General features: G+C 35.8%; 2 protein-coding genes across 2 annotated transcripts; both read right to left on the bottom strand.

Annotated features, from left to right (window-relative positions):
- Positions 1 to 2,902: 2,902 nt before the first annotated feature.
- Positions 2,903 to 7,307, bottom strand: LOC147492467 (cysteine-rich receptor-like protein kinase 10). The gene is made up of 7 exons (XM_086564225.1): positions 6,257 to 7,307; positions 5,230 to 5,364; positions 4,629 to 4,750; positions 4,319 to 4,529; positions 3,862 to 4,099; positions 3,565 to 3,715; positions 2,903 to 3,397 (listed from the first exon to the last, which is right to left on the bottom strand). The coding sequence occupies exons 1-7, from the start codon at positions 7,242 to 7,244 to the stop codon at positions 3,089 to 3,091; spliced, it is 2,154 nt and encodes a 717-aa protein (XP_086420351.1). The 5' UTR covers positions 7,245 to 7,307; the 3' UTR covers positions 2,903 to 3,088.
- Positions 7,308 to 7,397: 90 nt separating this feature from the next.
- LOC147492466 (receptor like protein kinase S.2-like) lies at positions 7,398 to 11,365 on the bottom strand. The gene is made up of 4 exons (XM_086564223.1): positions 11,096 to 11,365; positions 10,917 to 10,983; positions 9,019 to 10,339; positions 7,398 to 8,809 (listed from the first exon to the last, which is right to left on the bottom strand). Exons 3-4 carry the CDS (start codon positions 10,281 to 10,283, stop codon positions 7,546 to 7,548), a joined length of 2,529 nt encoding a protein of 842 aa, XP_086420349.1. The 5' UTR covers positions 10,284 to 10,339; positions 10,917 to 10,983; positions 11,096 to 11,365; the 3' UTR covers positions 7,398 to 7,545.
- Positions 11,366 to 20,073: the final 8,708 nt, after the last annotated feature.

Here is a 20,073-nt window from a genome sequence, read left to right as displayed (position 1 = left end):
AATCTCTCGAAGTCCGAAGCCGTCAAGCTATCCCACCCTCCGTAAATCCAAATTTTCATCATCTGCTCCATTTTTAATATTTTATTATTCTCTGAACCCTATTTTCCAGAACAATGTGTTTATATACTTGGGTCCGAAACCCAAGCCCAACACCGACTCGGGCCCAAAACCAGGCCCACGTATCCCGATCCAATCCGACAAATTTTGAAAATTAATAAATAAATAATTAATTAAATAGATAAAAACGTATTTTAAAAATACGGGCGTTACAGGCCAGGTCCTAAGGTTTGGGTTTGGGCTTGGCTAGTTGGGTCCGAACCATTTTTCTTAGTCATGAGTCATGCACCTTTGACCTTAGCCATGAACCATGGCTATGACCATGAACATGTTGAACATGGAAATGACGTGTTGACTTTGACTTTGACTTTGACCATTGATCATTGATTGACCGTTGACTGTGGAATGTTGACTCTTTCAGATTTTCACATCTTTAAGAATATGGACAAATGTAGTAATAAAATATTGTCAAAAATTGTATAACTTTGTTTGTCATTATCTAATATAATTAAGATTTGACGTGAATAGTGTGTAAAACATATAAATATTGGCATGTAACAAGAGGGAATTCTTATAAGACTTGTGATTTGGACTCGAATAATTATGTGTGATATTTGGACTTGAGTGAGTCGTTTCATTTTGATATTTGGTGGAATGGACTTATATTTTGATTATTTATATACTATTTATATTGTGCACAAATGGAAATAATGTGTGCATTTGAGGGTGACTTGAGTTCACATAAATATATTGAACGAATAGATTTCATGATTGATTATTATTATGAGTTGCTACTTAAATGAATTGTAGTATGTATGAAAGCTTGAGATATTCCATATGGTGTAGTGCAATATATGATTGGCACGTGAAATAATAAGTTTCGAGATTTGATATAGAGATATTTGGATATCGTGCAATGAATAGTATTGGCACATGATAATGTGGATTGTATTATAACGAGAAACGTTGAGCTTTAGTACAATTAAGTATACTGGCATGAGATAGAATAAGAATTATTCTGAGATATAAAGGTATGACACCTGAATAAATTACATAACGAAAATTCCTAGAACCTAGCTACCACAACTCATGGATTTGCCTTAGTGATGGGCGCGATGTGATATGATTGGCCTTCCGGCGCTTCAGTGAATCTGAATAGCCTTCCGGGCGTAAGTAATGTGATTGGCCCTTCCGGCGCTTCAGTGAATCTGAATGGCCCTTTTCCGGGCGAAATAATAGTTTTTTATTCCGTTCGCAAAATTAGAACGAGACGCCGATATTTTATGCCGAATAGTGGCGATTTACATAATGACGCTCGTGTGAGGGTTACTTGGTGTCGCGCATCCCGCCGGGGTAGTTACGCATCGAGTGGTTCATTATGTAAGGGGAGGCATGTGGATGTACATGTTCGGGCGCTGGAAAGCGATTGTGGTAGCCGGAAACTAGGTAAGACATAGATACGACGTGATTTTAGGGACACGCAAAGAAAGCCTTAAATAATATAATTATGGTAATATATTGGTTAACTATTTATCTTTAAATATATTATTGTATATGGCTTTGCAGAAGGGTGGGTTAAACTAATTACTTGGGCAGAGACGACCCACTCTGTAATTGAGCATGAAATATGGTACGGATATAATATGTTTAGTTGGTTATTTGTTTAGTTAGAACCTAAGGCGCCTCGATGGAGGAACTACATGCCTTATTTATTATGCGTATAGTTTGTTGTGTGGTTAGTGGAAAGTTAAGGCACCTCAGTGGAGGAACTACCTGCCTTAATTATTGTACTTAAGGATGTTGTATTAGTTGTTGGAAGTGAAGGCGCCTCGGTGGAGGAATTAACTGCCTTATGGATTGTGTATGTATATGTACAAGTATATGTTGTATTTTAGAGCTACTCACACCAAAGATTTTATAATGTCAACCCGATTTGCATGTTTGTTTATCGGGTGTGTTTCATTAAATGAACATAGTTGATAAGTCTTGACAGTTTAGTATTGAAGAAGGTTGGTTCTTTAGTGGTTTTAAGTTAGTGTTGCATTTCAAGATAGGTTTTGTTTTCCCTTGAGGTGATATAGAGTTTCAGTTGAGACAATGTTATTTGTATTTTCATTTGTAATTTTAAATAAAGAGTTATTGAAAAGAGATTTGTAACCTAATCTTATTTGTGAATTTTTGTAATGAAGAGGATTTTTGTTTAATTGAAATTTTTATTGGTTTTTAATTATCCGCATATTTAAACTGTTTATGGGTGTTTGAGAGTTGAGAGTGCGTCACACTTCGAAGATCGAAAGAGTCGGAACAAATATTGTTTTTCCGAATTCTGTCGAAATTCGGAATGTAACATTTGAGCCTCAAAACAGCTTCAACTTTCTCAGCCTTTTCATTGTATGATATATATATTGAATTGAACAGCTTATCTATTTCTCATTCTTCTCAGTGTTTTATATTACTTTTATTCAATTTTTTTACTAGTAGATGATATAAATTAAAATAATAATGAGATGGAATTACTATGATGTAGATATATCGAGATCGAGATTAAATTAATTTGGCTCGTGAAGGTTAAAGACCTAATTATCCCAAAAGAATACTTCGTTGACACTTGAGATTAACAGAATATGTTCCTTTTCAGTCCAGTTAATTTATGATCTGTGCATTCGGTTAGGCACTTAGGCAGTTAGGCCTGGCAATTTAGATCACTTCCTCCTTCCCTTTAATATCCTAGGTAAGGGTCTTACACTCAACTATGAGTCTGCTACTACACAATTGTCGACTACAAGTTTGGCCAGAGTCTGACCAAGTACTACATTTCAACATCGCATAGTTAACATATTAGAACTTGTTGTAACTATAAAAAAAGATTCACTTATAGATGGCTCAAAGTGCCATGAAAGAGATTCACTTGTAAATGGCTCATAAGGTCGTGAACGTGTACAATTACATTTACTTCCATTAATATGTCTTGAAAGGCAACCTTAACAAATAACTAACATATCTAATTCGAAGTACTCTTCATCCATGAGTGTTAACGAGGGTATAACTCAGTAATCGATGCTTCATTTATGGACTGTGGCAGAACTGATTGGCTTGAATTATTTCTGTTTGGTCCATGCTCCTCTGTTGTCCAGGCAGGTACAGCAGGTGATGGAAGGGTGACAGAGTAGCTGTTTAGCATTAGAACAACTGATGCCATTGTAGGTCTCCTCGCTATTTCTTTTTGAACACATAACAAGCCAATGTGTATGCATCTCATTACTTCATTTCTTGAATAGCGTTCTCGCAGTGTTGGTTCTATCAACTCTAAAGCAGTCCCTTCCACCCACTGTCTCCATGCCTGCAGCAATTAATCATAGGTTTATTTCAGTATAAAAGCGGTGGTATCTTGGACTGTGTCCAAGAATATTCTTAATTCTATTTGTTGTTCTTACAGTGAAGAGAGTGAGGACAGTAGCTTAAAAAGAATAACGAAAAAGGATAAATAACAACCATGGCCATACTCACATAGCTTAAAAGGTATTCGGCGCTTTCTGAACCATAGAAAGAATTGTTCTTCTGACCACTTACTATCTCTAAAACCAAGACACCAAAACTGAAGACATCTGATTTCACCGAGAATTGTCCATGCAATGCATACTCTGGAGCCATATACCCGCTACATCAACAATTAGTGTTCTTTTAGATGGGAACCACAAATGCATCCTATTTTAGAGCAGTCAATCAAAGGTGTAACTCTGATTCCAAAATGTAATATGCCTCTTCAAATAAAATAACAAAGTGGTTCATATTAGTTATACTTACTATGTTCCAACAATTCTTCCTGTAATGCCCTGAGTTTGGTCCACCACAAAAAGCCTAGCAATGCCAAAATCAGAAATTTTTGGATTCATTTGGGCATCTAACAAAATATTGCTAGCCTTCAAATCTCGATGAATAATTCTGTCACGAGAATCCTCATGAAGATATAGAAGGCCTCGAGCAATCCCTCCAATGATTTTATAGCGTCTTTCCCAGTCCAAATATGAACGCTTGATCAGATCTACAAATGAACATACAAATGCTATAGCAAATTAGTATGAAACTTTCTCTTGCATCCAATGATACTACAAGGAATAATCACATAATGAACAAATAATATTTTATTTGATAATGCCTTATTATAGAATTTCATCCATGCTAATGTAGTGTGCGTGTGTGTTCATGTACGTGGGCGCATGCGCATGTAAGAAATACCAAAGTAGAGAGATATTGAGCAAACCAAATAGGAACTGATCGAGGCTTCCATTTGGTACAAATTCGTAAATGAGAAGTTTTTCATTTCCTTCCAAGCAGAAACCTAAAAGCTTTACAAGACTCCTGTGTTGAAGTTTGGCAAGTAACAGAACCTCATTCTTAAATTCTTCTACCCCTTGACCTGAGTTTCTAGAGAGCCTTTTTACAGCTATTTCCTGCCCATCAGAAAGCTTACCCTGTCGATAGAGAGGGTGGGGCGGGGCGGGGGTACAAAATTAAATAGTTAGCAAACAGTCCTGTTAAGTTTATTCTTGAGTATGGAAATATTGTATAACCTTGTAAACAGGACCAAAGCCACCTTCCCCAAGCTTATTAGAATCGCAGAAGTCCTCTGTAGCAACTCTTACGGTTCCAAAGTTAAATTGCAGGGATTCAATAGTACTTCTCTCATCCACATCTGTCAAAGTAAACATCAATAACAATTATAATCAAAATCATACATAGTACATCTCTTCATGTTATTATTTTATTTTTTTTTTTTTTCTTTAGTTTTTTTGGATTGGCTAGCCTATTTTGAATGAGATCAGTAACCCATTTGATGCTGGTAGGGTTCAATCCCCAGACCTCTAGTATCATCACCCAAAGGTTTTACCAACTTTGCTAGTTGGTACCTGCAAAAAGGTGTGGGCAAGCCTGTTTCTAAAGCGATCAGTAACTAAATAGTGTGTAAGCGGGGTTTGAACCCCAGACTTCTGGTATCATCGATTTATCCAAAGGTGTTACCAACTGAGCAAGCTGGCACTCCCTTCATCTTATAATTCGACAAAAAGACACTTCAATGAGAAATATATATATATAGTCCTGCTGACTAGTTTCTTGCTCATTGATTTCTCCACAAACGGATTGAGATAAAAGAAGAATCAAATCTGTACTCACCCTTGACTATATTGATTCCCTTCTTTCTGCATAAACAGAAGCAAATGGTGGTCATTGATAGAAGCAGCAGTACCACCACAATTACTGCAGGAACTAATATAATGACAACATATTTTGATGATTTCTTCCTCTGTCCTGGAAAAAGATAAAACAGGTTTTTTTTTTCTAGGTAAGCAAATATTGTATTAATTAAGGAAAGAAAAAGTACAAGGCAGGGAATTCATATAGTCCACTGAATTCAGTGGGTCTATAGAAATTAAGCAAATCTAAAATAGACCTATCCAGGGACCTCCCATTTGGTAATCCATGGGGGTCTCTCATGGAAAACTACTTGAACATTATCTTGTAGACTCACTGAATGCTTTGCTGCTTGATCTGCGGAGAAGTTTATTTCTCTCCAGGCAGGTGTTAACTTACAAAACCCTAGATAAAACAGGTAGGTTCATGAACACATACAAAAATTGACATCAACTGTACAAAAAGATTCTGCTAGTTGCCTGATCGTATATTATATACTATACTTTGCATATCCCAGTTACGTTATGCTTTGGTATGCCTTACCACCCTACGCTGTAATATATAAATATAATTCCCTTAATCTCTTTCGATCTCCCTCTCCATGCGTTTTCTTCTAATCAAATTATTTTCCGGACAAACTGAATGAAGGCCTACACAACTTGGTAAGACATAGCATTTTACTAACTCACAAAATCAAGTGCAGTCCTCTTTACATACACAAAGCAAGACACTGCACCTATTGGTAAAACTCTAAATTTTTTGGTACGCTCAGATAAGATAAACATCAAATTCAATCAAAAGGAATTAGACTTTAGAACAAAGAGTATATATGGCTATGTTATATTACATTTAATTATACAACTTTGTTTTACTTTTTCGGTGACAAGTGCAACAACTTAAGCATCATGATCGAGTGATCACTTCAAAATTTCACATGAATAATCTTATATCAACCTTGCATCAATAATAAAGCAAGCAAAGGCCCATCTCAGAAAACCAAGTTGCTTACCGTTGGTTGTATTCGTGTTTGGTGGTGCTATTATTCGAGGAGGAGGAGGAGGAGCTGGAGCAGGAATGATTGCTTCCGGTCCAAAGAAGTTGAAAAGCTCAAACCTTATGTTACAACTTGGTTTAATAACTCTTCCACCCTCACAACATGTAGGAAGCTCAAAAACAGATGTATTTAGACATTTACCACAATCAGTCCTACTTATATCTTGAGTGCACTGAGCAAGTCCAAATATATTCTTAGAGCTTGTGAAATAATTTTCACCAACCGCAAACAAAGTTGAAGAGTTAGAAACAGCTCGAGCCACTAGTCCTTCCATCAACTCGTTCCGTTTCGGACTGAACTGGTCCGGGTCACTTATATTATTTGGGTTATACACATAAAGAGTGGGATCAACCTGCATGGTCGATATGAAGGGCTTGTCGGAGTAGTGCAGCCAACACTCAAAGTAATATATAACTGATTCTTTCCTGAACGGGCACCGAATTGTGACCTCTTCAGTTGCGGTTTTGGCACACTTGTTGCAGTCTTGAGAGCTGAAATCAAGTCTGCATTGGAAAAGCCCATAAATTCCATCTGAATTACTTCTCACGGTGCTGGTAAAAAATCTTGTATTATCTGGACTAGTGCTATTATTGGCCATGGAAGAAAGTAGGATGCTGAGATTAGCTTCATATGTGCTGTTAGTTGCGTAATTTCCTCCTAAACATGACTCACCAACACGGTTTTGGGCAGTGCTGAGATTGAAGTGTAGTACCATTGTAGAAGAAAAGGCAAAGAATAACAAACCAAAGAGACTCATCGACATTTCTAGGTTGCAAAGATGTACCAGTGATAATGGTGAGTATGGATGACTTTTCACTTTTGACACTTCCCGGTCGGTTGAGACGTTGACTTTAAGAAGAAAAAAACGTTTTAATCCCCTGTAACTAATTAAGCTTGGGACTTCTCTTTTAGCCTGGTAACCAAGATTTGAACTAACATGCATTAGGATGATGTTTGAAAGAGTGCTTCTGTTCCTTTATGAATCATAACTTATGATCCAATATTTGCCCCAAAAAAAACGAGAAAAACAACTACAACCAAATAAATAGAGACAAAACTTAGGAATGTAAACAGATGTCAGTGTATCAAAGAGATAAAGCTAAGATGTACATACTGCTGTACATTTTCTTTTCCTGAAAAACCAAATTAAGTACGTGCATTGGAATCGTCAGGAGTTACATAAAGAGTGGGGGTGTAAACCCTTTGTACTAGTGTAGAAAACTTCAGAGATTCAAATATACAAATTACAAATCATAATTCCCATAATTAGCTCTCATGGTGCTTGTGCTCGAAGAGACATATATGAAAGGATTGGAAGGAGGCATAGCCTGTATTTGCCCTTCAAGAACCTTCACCACAGTGCTCATGGATGGTCTATTTTTGGGATTTTTGTGAGCGCACCATAATGCAACCATAGATAATATACCTGCAGTTTTTATGTCCTTCTCCTCAATGCCACAATCCTCCATAATATCGTCTAGCTGTCCTTTGTCAAACTTTTCCCAAACTTGTCTAGGAAACCAGTTTTCGCTCTCGCTATTCTGAATCCTCCTCCTCCCTAGAACTTCAAACATCAACATGCCGAAGCTATAAACATCAGATTTACAACTTCCTTTTGGCATTACCATGGACACCTCTGGGGCAGCATAATCAAGGGTACCTTTGAATTTAGGCAAGCTGACCTCATAGCAATCTCGTCTCTCACGCGAAGCGAATCCAAACCCTGCAAGCTTGGGAGAAAGATTTGAATCAAGGAATACATGACTAGCCTTTACATCGAAGTGAATGATTTGCTCCTCACAATTCTCATGCAAATAAGAAAGTGCCTTTGCTGTTTCAGTTGCAATACCATACAACTTCTCCCACCCTATACTATGGTGGTTCCCATATAAAGCCTTATCCAAAGATCCATTCTCTATGTACTCATAGATAATTGCTTTCATGTTTTGTTCAAAGCAAAATCCATAAAGTTTAACTATATTCCGATGATAAAGTTCACCCATTGTAAACACTTCAGCCATAAACTTCATTTTAAGGGCATCCGTCCCGTTGTCTTCAAGTACCTTAACGGCTACCTCCACACCATTACTACACTTACCTTTGTAAACTTCTCCATGCTCACTAGAACCTATTTGACAAGAGAAGTGTGAGGTGAAGGTCTGAAGTTGCCCATGCGAAAATCGTTGCTGAATGCCTTTCCTTTCCAATTCTTTCAAAATTCCACTCGAGTTGTCATCACTCCCTTCCTTGAAAACTTCCTGATTTTTTTCATTTAATTCAATGGATGTACTACCTGGGCGCTCTTTTTCAATACACGCCATTGCATCACTACTTGTAGGAAAGAAATCTTGTTTGAAAAGCTCATTCTGAGTTGATGCATTGTGCTCTGAAGTGACCTTAAGAGATACTCTGCTTGTAGCAAATTCCTCATACAAGCTGAAAATACTGTTTTTATATATGCCATCTGTGGGATACTTTCCTCCATCTTGAAAGCTATCCTCATACAAGCTGAAAATATAAATACACGGGTTAATTTGGCCAATCTAATACCCCATAGAAAAATATGGAAATATATTTGTAAGACTTACAATTGATTAGCAATAAAATTTAAAAAATAGTTGGAAATCATCTACATCTTTTAGTGAACAATGGACGCTCCAACTTAAATAACACATAACCAACCAACACCTAATTTTCGGAAAGAAAAATTCTCATACCGTTCATAAGAGGCAGGAGACACTAATGAATACACATCGAAAGCGGTTGGTCCACCTGTTCTTGTAGCACCACCTGTCACGCTGACATGATATGGAAATGGATTCGAAGGCGGAAGCGGTGGAGGTTGTATTTCCCCCTCAAGCATCTTTACCACTGTGCTCATGGAAGGTCTATCTTCAGGATTTAACTGAGAGCACCATAAAGCAACCATGGATAATGTCTTTGCTTTCTCCTTATCCTTCTCCTCAATGCCACAATCTTTAATAACTTTATCCAATTGTTCTTTCTCAAACATCTCCCAAAGTTTCCCTGGAAACCATTCTTGGCCCTCATGATGATTTCTCTTCCTCCTCAAAACTTCAAATAGCATCATGCCAAAGCTGAAAACATCACTTTTATACGTTACTTTTGCACATTTAAAACAAACCTCTGGAGATGCATAACCAGGGGTTCCTCCAAATCCAGTTTGTGTGACACGATTAAAATCTCTGCTACAAAGCTTAGCCAACCCAAAATCTGCAATCTTAGGAGAAAGATTTGAGTCAAGAAGCACATTACCAGCCTTTATGTCATGGTGAATTATTTGTTCATCACAACTGTCGTGAAGATAAGAGATCCCTTTTGCTATGTCAATTGTAATAGCATATAGCTTCTCCCAATGTATGCGAATGTTGTTTTCATATAAAATCTTATCCAAAGATCCATTTTCCATGTACTCAAAGACAAGTGCTTTCATTCCGGGCTCAAAGCAAAACCCAAAGAGTTTAACCAAATTCCGATGATAAGTTTTGTCCATTGTGCTCACTTCAGCTATGAATTGTTCTTCCATGTCATCCATTGTATCTTCTTTCAGTACTTTAACAGCTACTAGCACACCGTTAGGAAACTTACCTTTGTACACATCTCCAAACCCACCGGAACCTACTCGAGTTTCAAATTTTGATGTATATTTCTGCAGCTGCACATGTGAAAGTCGCAATGTGCTCTGTTTTACTCCTTCATGCATGAACATATTATCCGGTTGTAAGCTTTCATTCGTCCTTTCTACTATAGCATCTTGAAAATTTTCAAACATCCTATTGTTAGGATCGTACGGAATAGTTCCATTTAAAGTGTTTTGTATTGTCTCAAATGCTTGTTCTACGTCACGTAGGTTATCCAGTCCTTCTATGCCTCTGCTCTCCATTTCGTCCCTTAAATTTTTCAGAAAATCCATCTCTGCCGCAAAAGCATTCAAGCATTCTTCTAGACTACGATTATCCATGATCTTATGTGATACAAGAAAACTGCAAGTCGCAGGTGATCCTGACTTTGTCACGTCTGCGAAAGAAAAAGAAGTGCAGCTAAATTGGATAAAATACTTCAATACTTAAAAGCCTAAAATTAAGAAATTGAATAGAAAACTTTTATTAAATAAGGTGTAAGCTATTTTCTCATTAAGCCATCAACCAATTAGGTCAGTCAATGTCTTTCATTCAAAGGTTTTAGGGACGTCAAAAATAAAATGATTTCTATGTCAACAATTCAAGTATATGCAGAGGAAGTTAAGGATCTAACTGCCCAGCACTGCTTGTTTAGTGTACTTTATCCCAATTTAGCTAAAACTCATGAATGCCAAACTAAAATTCTCCAATAAAGAAAGACAATCCTAGAGACAGTGGCAGAGCAATTAATTCAGTTGAGGCTTAGCCCTATATATCAAGATAATCAATCACTTTGCATCCTCGTTTGAATGGGTGTATACTAGAAAACTATATGGACTTCGTCTTAATTATGAATCAGGTGGACTGTTTTGAAATGGCAAAACATATTCCATATAATAAGTTCTGCATCCTAGGCATAAGACTACAATTAGTACCCATTTAACACTAGCAAAAGGCTAGAAAGAAGCTTTTACCTGAAATATCAAGATCAACTAGTTTCGACTTCCACCCTACTGTCTGCTGACGGCAATTTCTTTGTACCTGTAAAAGCACACACAACAAAAAAAGGTTACAGAACAAAGCTATTTTCTCCTCTGTTGTGACTTCATAGTAATGATTAACAAACGAAAGCTAAGCCTAGCCGAGTACTTACCAATTACCAAATAACTAAAGTGAAGATGGTTGTATATCAAAAGTCTGTATAAAAGGTTACGGTCTTTTATTTAAAAGTTGTTGTTCTTTTGGATCTCACTATGAGGGCTGTTTATGTGAAGGATTGAGTCATTGAGATTTATATCATGGCAACTGGAACAAGTTGATGAAGTTGTTTGAATCAAGCAAAAGATCGAAGTCAATGGACTCATGTGTTTCAATTTAATATTTAAGGAATACCATTTCTCCCTTTCTTTAATCTCTGAAGTCTGAACAAGTTAAAAATGTTAAAGAGTTGTGCATGCAGGACACTATGAAAGACAAAATATTCTACACTTAGGGGCAATTTGTTTTGGACCTTATAAGAATATAAAAAACAAAGTTCTTATAACCTCTTATAAGATGTGAGCCATAGTTTGATTTTGGGTTTCATTTTTTGTTTTTTTTTTTAGGATGATACTTATTAAAAGTAATGATTCTAGTGGAGGTGATGAAATGTTTTAATAAATAGCGGTGAAATGGTGGTGGTAGTAGAAGTGGTGGATGGTGTGGTGGTAATAGCGGTGGTGGTGGTGATGATAAATTAGATCTAGTAAAGGTAATGAATTCTATAAGTCTTATAACTTGAAAAATGACTTTCAAACACCCTGGTGGTGATATCTTATATACCCCTGGGAAATTTCATTTATCTGGTGGTGGTAGTTATAACCCCATTTTCATTATCTTATTTTCCAAATAATTCCATTACCGACTACCACCACCACTACCACCACTTCCGTCACTGCCACCACCACCACTACCACCACCATCATTACCTCCACCACCACTACCATCGAACTATTAAGACTATCACCACCACCACTGTGCTATTAAAACCACCACCACCATCACTACCACCGTACTATTAAGACCAATATCATCACCTCCACTACCACCACCACCGTACTATTAAAACTATCACCACCACCGTACTATTAAAACATCCACCACTTCTACTACCACCACCATCACCATGCTATTAAAACCAATATCATCACCTCCACTACCACCACCACCACCATATATTAAGACCACTACCACTACAACCGCCAATTAAGGTAGTTTCCTAAAATTGATATTCTAATTATCAAAATTGATTTGAAACCGAAAATCAAACTATACGTTTATTTCAAATTAATATATTCAAGTTAAATGTGATGTAAAGTAGGGTTATATTTGTCAAATAACCATCTATAAGATGTCATGTATTTATTTTTTTCTATTTTTACAAGTGCTTATAATAGGAACTTAAAATTAAAAACAAACCACTTTATAAGACCATCTTATAAGACCCTCTTATAACACATGGTCTTATAAGACCCTCTTATAACTTAACCCAAAAAAACAAATAGCCCCTTATAGTCTTTTACTTGTTAGGGCATATCCAATGGGGGGTGTAAAATTACACCTCCACACTGTGTAGTTTAAGCACTAATCGGGAGCAAGTCGCTCCAAAAGCTTATAGCCCCGGATTAATCGCCTTAGTTAACCTATAATACATATGTCACATATAAGTGATATAACAACCTAAAACAAAATAAAGTAAAAAAAATACAGGCTTAAGTGGTGGAGTGCTAGCTGGCCTAAGAGTTTTCTTTGGTCATTTTTCACTTTTTACTGTTTTGATTATTTCTTCGGTGAAGTGAAATGTCTTCAATATATAAGTTCGTAGGCTTTTCTTTTTTGGGGTTTTTTGTGGGCTTAAATTTAAAAAAATAAAAATAAATAAATAAATAACCTATTAATCGGCGCTTTTTTTATACCGATTTTCCGATTAAGCGGAAGAAATCGCATGTTTTATGGCACCCGCTCAAACCTTTAAATTTTGTATAGATCGGATCGGTCGAGGGGCGATAGCTTATGCGCCGATTAATAGGCGCTTAAACTGCCCAGCCTCCACATAGGCGCTACCTAGGTGTCATTAGGATTTTACTACTCCAATTGTAAATTATTGTAGAGTCCATAGATATCCATTCTCTATTGTTCCCAATGGAAAAGTGTAAAAAAGTTAAATTTTAAACTCGGAGACGTCCTTCTTTAAATTAAAGTGGGATGTCACTTCAAGTGACGTCCGAGTTTAAAATTTTAAAATTGTGACTTTAGAAATAGATAGGGACGACACTCCAAGTGACGTCCGAATTTGTTTTTACTTAGACGTCTGTTCGAGTGTTGTCCGGGTTTTTTATTAGCTGATAGCGAGAGGGGGAATTTCCCACCCTCTCTCTATTACCTACGGTATAACACTCCCATTGGAAAGAGTTTTTTAACATTTGGGATGTAAAATTTCCACTCTATATAGTTTACACCCCCTATTGGAGATGCCCTTACGGAGTATAAATTAAAATTTAAGCAGTTAACCATCTTTGACTCTTTGAGCTAAAAAATGAAGTTATTTTAAGTATTGTACACACATAGGCGTGCCACGTGCAAAGATTTGTCCTAGTTTGCTGGAGTAATCCAGTAAGGTTATTGGTGAGTAATATTATTTATCGAGTGGTATTGTTGGAACCACACTTCAATAATATGGAAAAATTAAATAAAAAACATATTTTTTGACATATCTCAATAACTACCAAAATATTTGGGGTGGGGCTTAAAAAAATAAAAAAAAAAAAATAAAAAAAAAATAAAAAAAAAAAATAAAAATCGTTTGTTTTTAGAAAGTTATGGACAGCTGATTCTAATGAGTTTATTTTTAGAATGATATAATTTGATATTCAAAAAGGACTGGCGGCACAGCTTGTTACACATTTGTCTTAATTATTTGTTAAAATTCGTTATCATTGTCAATAAAATTTTCACTTTAAAAAAATAATTAATTAATTAAAAAATAAATTTTCAAAAATAAACAAAAAAATAAACTTAAAATAAAAAACAATCGAAATTGAAATCTACTAAGTGAATACCTGAAACTTATTAAATCTTTGATTTAAAAAAAAATAGTGAATTGATTAAGTAAGACACAAACTTTAGTGCGTTGAGTCAGAGTAAGGGGCAGATGCAATATGCAATACTATTTCTTTTTTTACTTTTTGTTTGGGTGAACAATTATTACTGTATTTATGGTTTTTGAGCAAAGTTAGGGAGGGTTACAACCCGGGTCAGCCAACTCATAGATCTGCCCCTGTGTTGAGTGCATTTTTTCAAGGACGAGCTCATTTAAAATTGACTAAGCACAAATGTGATTAAAGTGAAATTAAAGAGAAAAAACATATGATAACCTATAGTTGAAATCATAAACAATTTAACCATTTTTTTTTAACCAATTAATTTAGATGAAACATGTTAATGGGTTTAGAACTTTAAACCTAAAATTCTAGCCGTTGAAAAAAATTATAAATCGCATGTTAAGTCTGACTTCTTTGAAGGTCTAAAGGTTTTTAATCTAAAAAACTTATTTTCTTTAAAATTCAAAAATCTTTTTGCATGTAGCAAATAAACTTTTTAGATAAAAAAAACCTTTAGACCCTCAAAGAAATCAAACTTAACATGCGATTGGAAGAATGCAACGTCGCCCCTCTACTTTGAACACACATAATTCGGCCACTATAGAGCTAAAATGTAGTGGTTGAATGTTTTCTTTGGTGCTTGGAGTTCGATGACTTTAATATTACAAAACATTAAAATTAGGATTGCTAAAATAATGAAATGAGGAAAAAAAAATAGATATGAAAATCCATGATAAATGACACTAAATCCAATGCAACTTCTTCCTTCATTCCAAAGTTCACCTTAATTTGTAGACTTTAAATCTCCCCATTTGGGACATAAGTTGCAAAAATCTCAAAACGAGTAATAACTCTCCAAAACACTCCATCAAATTAAACTTGTCTACAAGTACATATCTACATACAATCAACAAAGGGAATTATTTTTTAAACTCTAGGCGGATTGTTATTCTCTAGATAGTCCTCGATGACCTAAACTATCATCGTCCCACAAACAGTAACAACATAAATTCATTTGTTGTAGTAAATAACATCATGCATCAAATTGAAATGATTTTGGGGATTCAATCATCATCCAAAATGCATTTCCTGGTCTAGTAATGACCAACCTGCTATGGATACCATAAATACTTATGACAATTGACAATACAATTTCTACGTATTGGGCTTAAGGACATAATAAATTTAGTTAAGAAAGTACGTTAAGAGAAATCGGAATTCCATTCAAGGATGCGATGCAATGGTTGATCGTTGAATATTTTTTGTGAAGAAAGATTAATCTGAATTCGTGTTAATGAATTAAACAATTGGACGCTACCATGTGCACCTATTATATAGTCAACCAAGTACTTGTAGACCCAATGTAACATGTGGTTTCAGGAAACCATCCCAACTCAAAGCTAGTGGATCTCTTGTTCTCCAAGGCCAACAAAGCAATTTTGCATTTCATAATGAACGAGGATGAGCCATGGGGGTTGAGGGAATATAAAATGGATAAAGATACTTGGTTAAGTTTAATACTTTTCTTTAATAAATTTTTTGATTTTTGATTTTTTTTCATCACGCTCATGTGAGGAGTGTGATTGTTTTTTTTCACATGCAAAAAGATGTTAAAATGTGTTTCAAACCTTAATGTGCATATTATGGAAGAGTAAATCCAATTTATGTATTTGTTTATATAATTATGAATTATTTGAGTATTGTTGACGTTGTGATTTTGATGTTCCCCATATCGAGATACTTTGTTATATGTTCAAAACAACAATGTATCCTTCCGTTTGCCATATATTTATTTATTAATGAAATTAAGGTGTTTGTGAGTGTTTATTGTGTGTTCCTAGTATGAGTCTAGTTGTGACTGTATGAGAGACACATCAATAATAATAACAATAATAACTTGCTTATCACATTTGGAAAAAGAAAATGATATGCCTAAGCGGGCTATTTTGCAAGTTGCATTTGGAGGATGCCAAGGTACATGAAAAAATTGAATAAAGTAACAAAACTTTATTGATAACAGTATGAATTTGGAAGATGTGTTTTATAAAACAAAAACAAATAAAGTAAAAGAAATTTACTCTTGATGATTGAGGATTGCAAAACAATGTCCTAAAGACGAATTTCACCCCTATTCGAGTGCTCACAATTTTTTGAGTTTCGTCTTGCCAGGATACAACAATCAGTAACTCCAAAGTATAGCACTACAATTTTGAAGTCCTAACGAACCTTTGAATGAATTTTTGTACTCTCAATGAAAACTTCAAAAAATCAAAATAGAGAGAAAGAGGATGATGATTTTCAAGTCTTTCTATTAGATTTTGAGATATTTTGGGATCCTTTAGAATGAACAAGACAATGGTTTAAATAAAACGAAGTGCCTCTTTAAATAGTCAACATGTCTGTTCAAAGAGTCACTTTTTATTTTCAAACATATGTCTCTCCAAGACCATGTTAAAAAAGTTTTATAAGGCCTGTTTGTTTTGGAGAAAATGCTAGGGAAAAGAAAGGAAAAGAGGTGTGGTCCACATTTTCCATAGTTTTTTTGTTATTTGTTTGTCTATGGAAAGGAAATAATGTTTTCCATGCGGAAACAAAACTAGGGAAATGGAATTGGTTTTGAGTCTATGGTTAAGACCTACAAATTTTAGGGAAAGGAAAGGAAAAAAAAACAGTCACAATTTACTTTCCTTTTCACAGTTTACTAAACAGACACAATTTTAAAAAATACTCGCTATGGGCACCTTCCATTTTCTGTTGGGCGGACCCAAACAAAAAACATTTATTACAAATTTGCCATTGATCCTAAAAAAAATAAATTGTGTTGGGCACCTCTCCACTATATCAAGGTAATCTGTTGCCGTATATCAATTATCCTAACGGAAAAGAGGGGAAATCAATTTAGGGCCGACGATTTATCGTGGGGGTGCACTACGTGAATCGGTGTTTTGGTGGTTAATGCTAAGAGGACAACAATAACAGCATAACTCAAAATACTTGACAAGTTCTGTGTTCTGGGCAGGGCCGGCCCTGGGACTATGCTGTCTAAGCCCTTGCATAGGGCCCCCAAATTAAACCGAAACTAAAGGCCCCATTAAGCTATACAAAGCCCACTATGGTATTAAAACCCCAAACAATAGCCCAGAAAAAAATAAACAAATAGACTTTGCATTGGTCCTTTGGAAACTTAGGGCCGGCCCTGGTTCGGGGGGTGAATCTTAAACTCGGAAATCCCACTTCTCATATTTTTCTTCTTTTTTGGAAAATCTCATTGTGCAAAACTTTATCATCCAACTGAAACAACAAAGTGAGATCCTTTATGCTGAAGATTATTATGAGCCTAAGAGATGTAAATATTAAAGAATAAAAACAATGACCTATTTACATTCTGCTGAACAATCACGAGTATTTACCCAAATCCATCCTCAGTCTTACAAATTTGTTTCATCACACTCCTACAAGTAGTTCTTATAGTTGAATATGTACAACCGTAAGATATGGATTATAAAGACTCTAGCGAATCAAAGATGACACCAAAATTATTTGAAATATTGTTCTAACGAAAAAGATCTAATATTCCAATTCACAACTAATGAATTCAAACACTAGTGCCCCGAGGTACCGCCAATCCCAACATAATCTTTCTTAGACTCTCCTACAATATCTTGGTACTTGGTAGTACTGCAAACAAAACATTCATGTCTGTGGGTATCCGTTGATTTGTAACTATCTATATCCAATTCCATGATCCAATAGGCACAACACCCCTTCATTTTACTGGGTTGAATAAGCAGTAGTAGGTTGAGAAAGTTGTAGGAGACGAAGTGGAACAACAGAATCTCTTAACAGAAACTGAACTAGACGAAGGGTAGGAGACAAAGGTAACCGCCTTTCTCGGTTTCTCGTTCGGGGTGTTTGATTTGGTGGGTTGTGCCCAACACAAGTACAGACCCCAAAATTGGGCCAAGTTGGGCGGGATTTTGCTTAACACAAAAAGGGGTCTGTTAATAATATGATTTTTTTTAAAACTGTTTCCATTCCTTTACTTTCCTTTTCTTTTTAGGACCACTTATTTCATTTCATTTCATTTCCATTAGTTAAAATTTAACAAACATGCCCTAACTGTCAGAAAAAAGAATGACGGTTTTCCAAAAAGTAAACATTAGTAACTTTTTGATAAGTGTCTGTGAAATCCAAAAATAAAAACTAAGTCCCAACCATACAAGTCAAAGTCCAAGACCCCAAAGCCCGAGACCATATATGGAATGTTCATCATATTCCTATGAGTCCTATTACTGACGGACCCCATATTGTGTTGGGCAGACTAAAAAAAAAACAATTATTACAAGTGTGCCATTGGTCCTAAAAAGTCCAAAATATATATATATATATATATATTACTAGTGTGCCATTAGTCTCAAAAAATTGAATTCGAAAACCCCAAGCTTAAAATACCCGGCTAGGTCATTCATTGTGCAAACCCAACGATGTGGTCACACCGTTTGGACTGAGTCCCCAACGATGTGGCCACACCGTTTGAGACTTAGTTGGGGACTCAGTCCAAACGGTGTGACCACATCGTTTGAGACTTAGTCCAAACGGTGTGGCCACACCGGTCAAGAGGCCCAAAAACAGAACTTTATATTTTTTCAAAGTTCAAATCCCAAACGGTGTGGCCACACCGTTTGGACTAAGTCTCCAACGATATGGCCACACCGTTTGGGATTTGAACTTTGAAAAAATATAAAGTTCTATTTTTTGGTCTCTTGACCGGTGTGGCCACACCGTTTGGACTAAGTCTCAAACGCCAAAAAACATAACTTTATATTTTTTCAAAGTTCAAATCTCAAACGGTGTGGCCACACCGTTTAGACTAAGTCTCAAGCGATGTGACCAAGTCGTTTGAGACTTAGGCCAAACGATGTGGCCACACCGTTTGGACTGAGTCCCCAACGATGTGGCCGTTTGGACTGAGTCCCCAACGATGTGACTACATCGTTGGGTTTGCACAATGAACGGCTTAGCCGGTCGTTTAAGTTTAGAGTTTTCGAATTCAATTTTTTAGGGCCAATGACTTATAATATTTGTTTTTTTTTTTTGATTTTTTGGAACTAATAGCACACTTGTAATAATTGTTTTTTTCTTGAAGTCTGCTCAACACAATATGTGGTCTGTGGATAACAAATACCTATTCCTATATCCACTTAGAATTTTTCCAACAGTCGTGACGCAAACATGCAATATTGAACTTATGTTGCATTCTCATGGAGCGTCCCTCGTGCAATGAACTGTGTGAACAGACCCGTCCCTTTTCCCATTCACTTCCTTCGGTAGTGGCTTCAGCCTTCAGGGATTAGGAGCTATATTTATATTAGCGTCTCGTTCTTAACGAATTGCGTATTTTCACATTCGGATAGCGTCTATGTTGTATTCACTATTCACATTAGTGAGATATCCTAATGTTGTTTTTATCGGAAAAAAAATGCTAATGTTGCCGCTGAAAATTAAACGTAAAAAGATTAAATGGAATGGAGACTAAATTGAAGTTAATTAAGCTTGGAAACGGATGGCAACGGAGGAGCTAAAAGTAAACCAAACTCATTTGATTTTTCACTTGGAAACAAATCTGAAACGAAAGACTTCGTTTTTAAGGAATTAATTAAAATAAAATTGAATGGAATGTCTAAGATATGCACTGCTAAGTTTAATCAAACAGTTATGCAAAGAGTTGCAATTATTCCTGAATGCAGCCAAGCAAGTAGAAAAATGAAAAATTAAATGCCGAAACCCATCTAATGATCTAAACCGTCAGGTGAGTTGGAAGAGTTATCCATCTTTAATCGGTTCGGCTTCGTTTAAAAAATTTAGATGGTTCTTGAGTCTTCCGTTAACAGTTTTCACAATTAAAACCCAAATATAATCGAACCGAACCGTATTACCAAAATGGAATCTATAAGCTAGGTCCAAAATATCAAATTTGGTGAATATTTCGATG

Source organism: Coptis chinensis, chromosome 6 (genome assembly GCF_015680905.1).
Source record: "Coptis chinensis isolate HL-2020 chromosome 6, ASM1568090v1, whole genome shotgun sequence".
NCBI classification, from domain to species: Eukaryota; Viridiplantae; Streptophyta; class Magnoliopsida; order Ranunculales; family Ranunculaceae; genus Coptis; species Coptis chinensis.
This window is presented reverse-complemented; position numbering and strand designations above follow the sequence as displayed.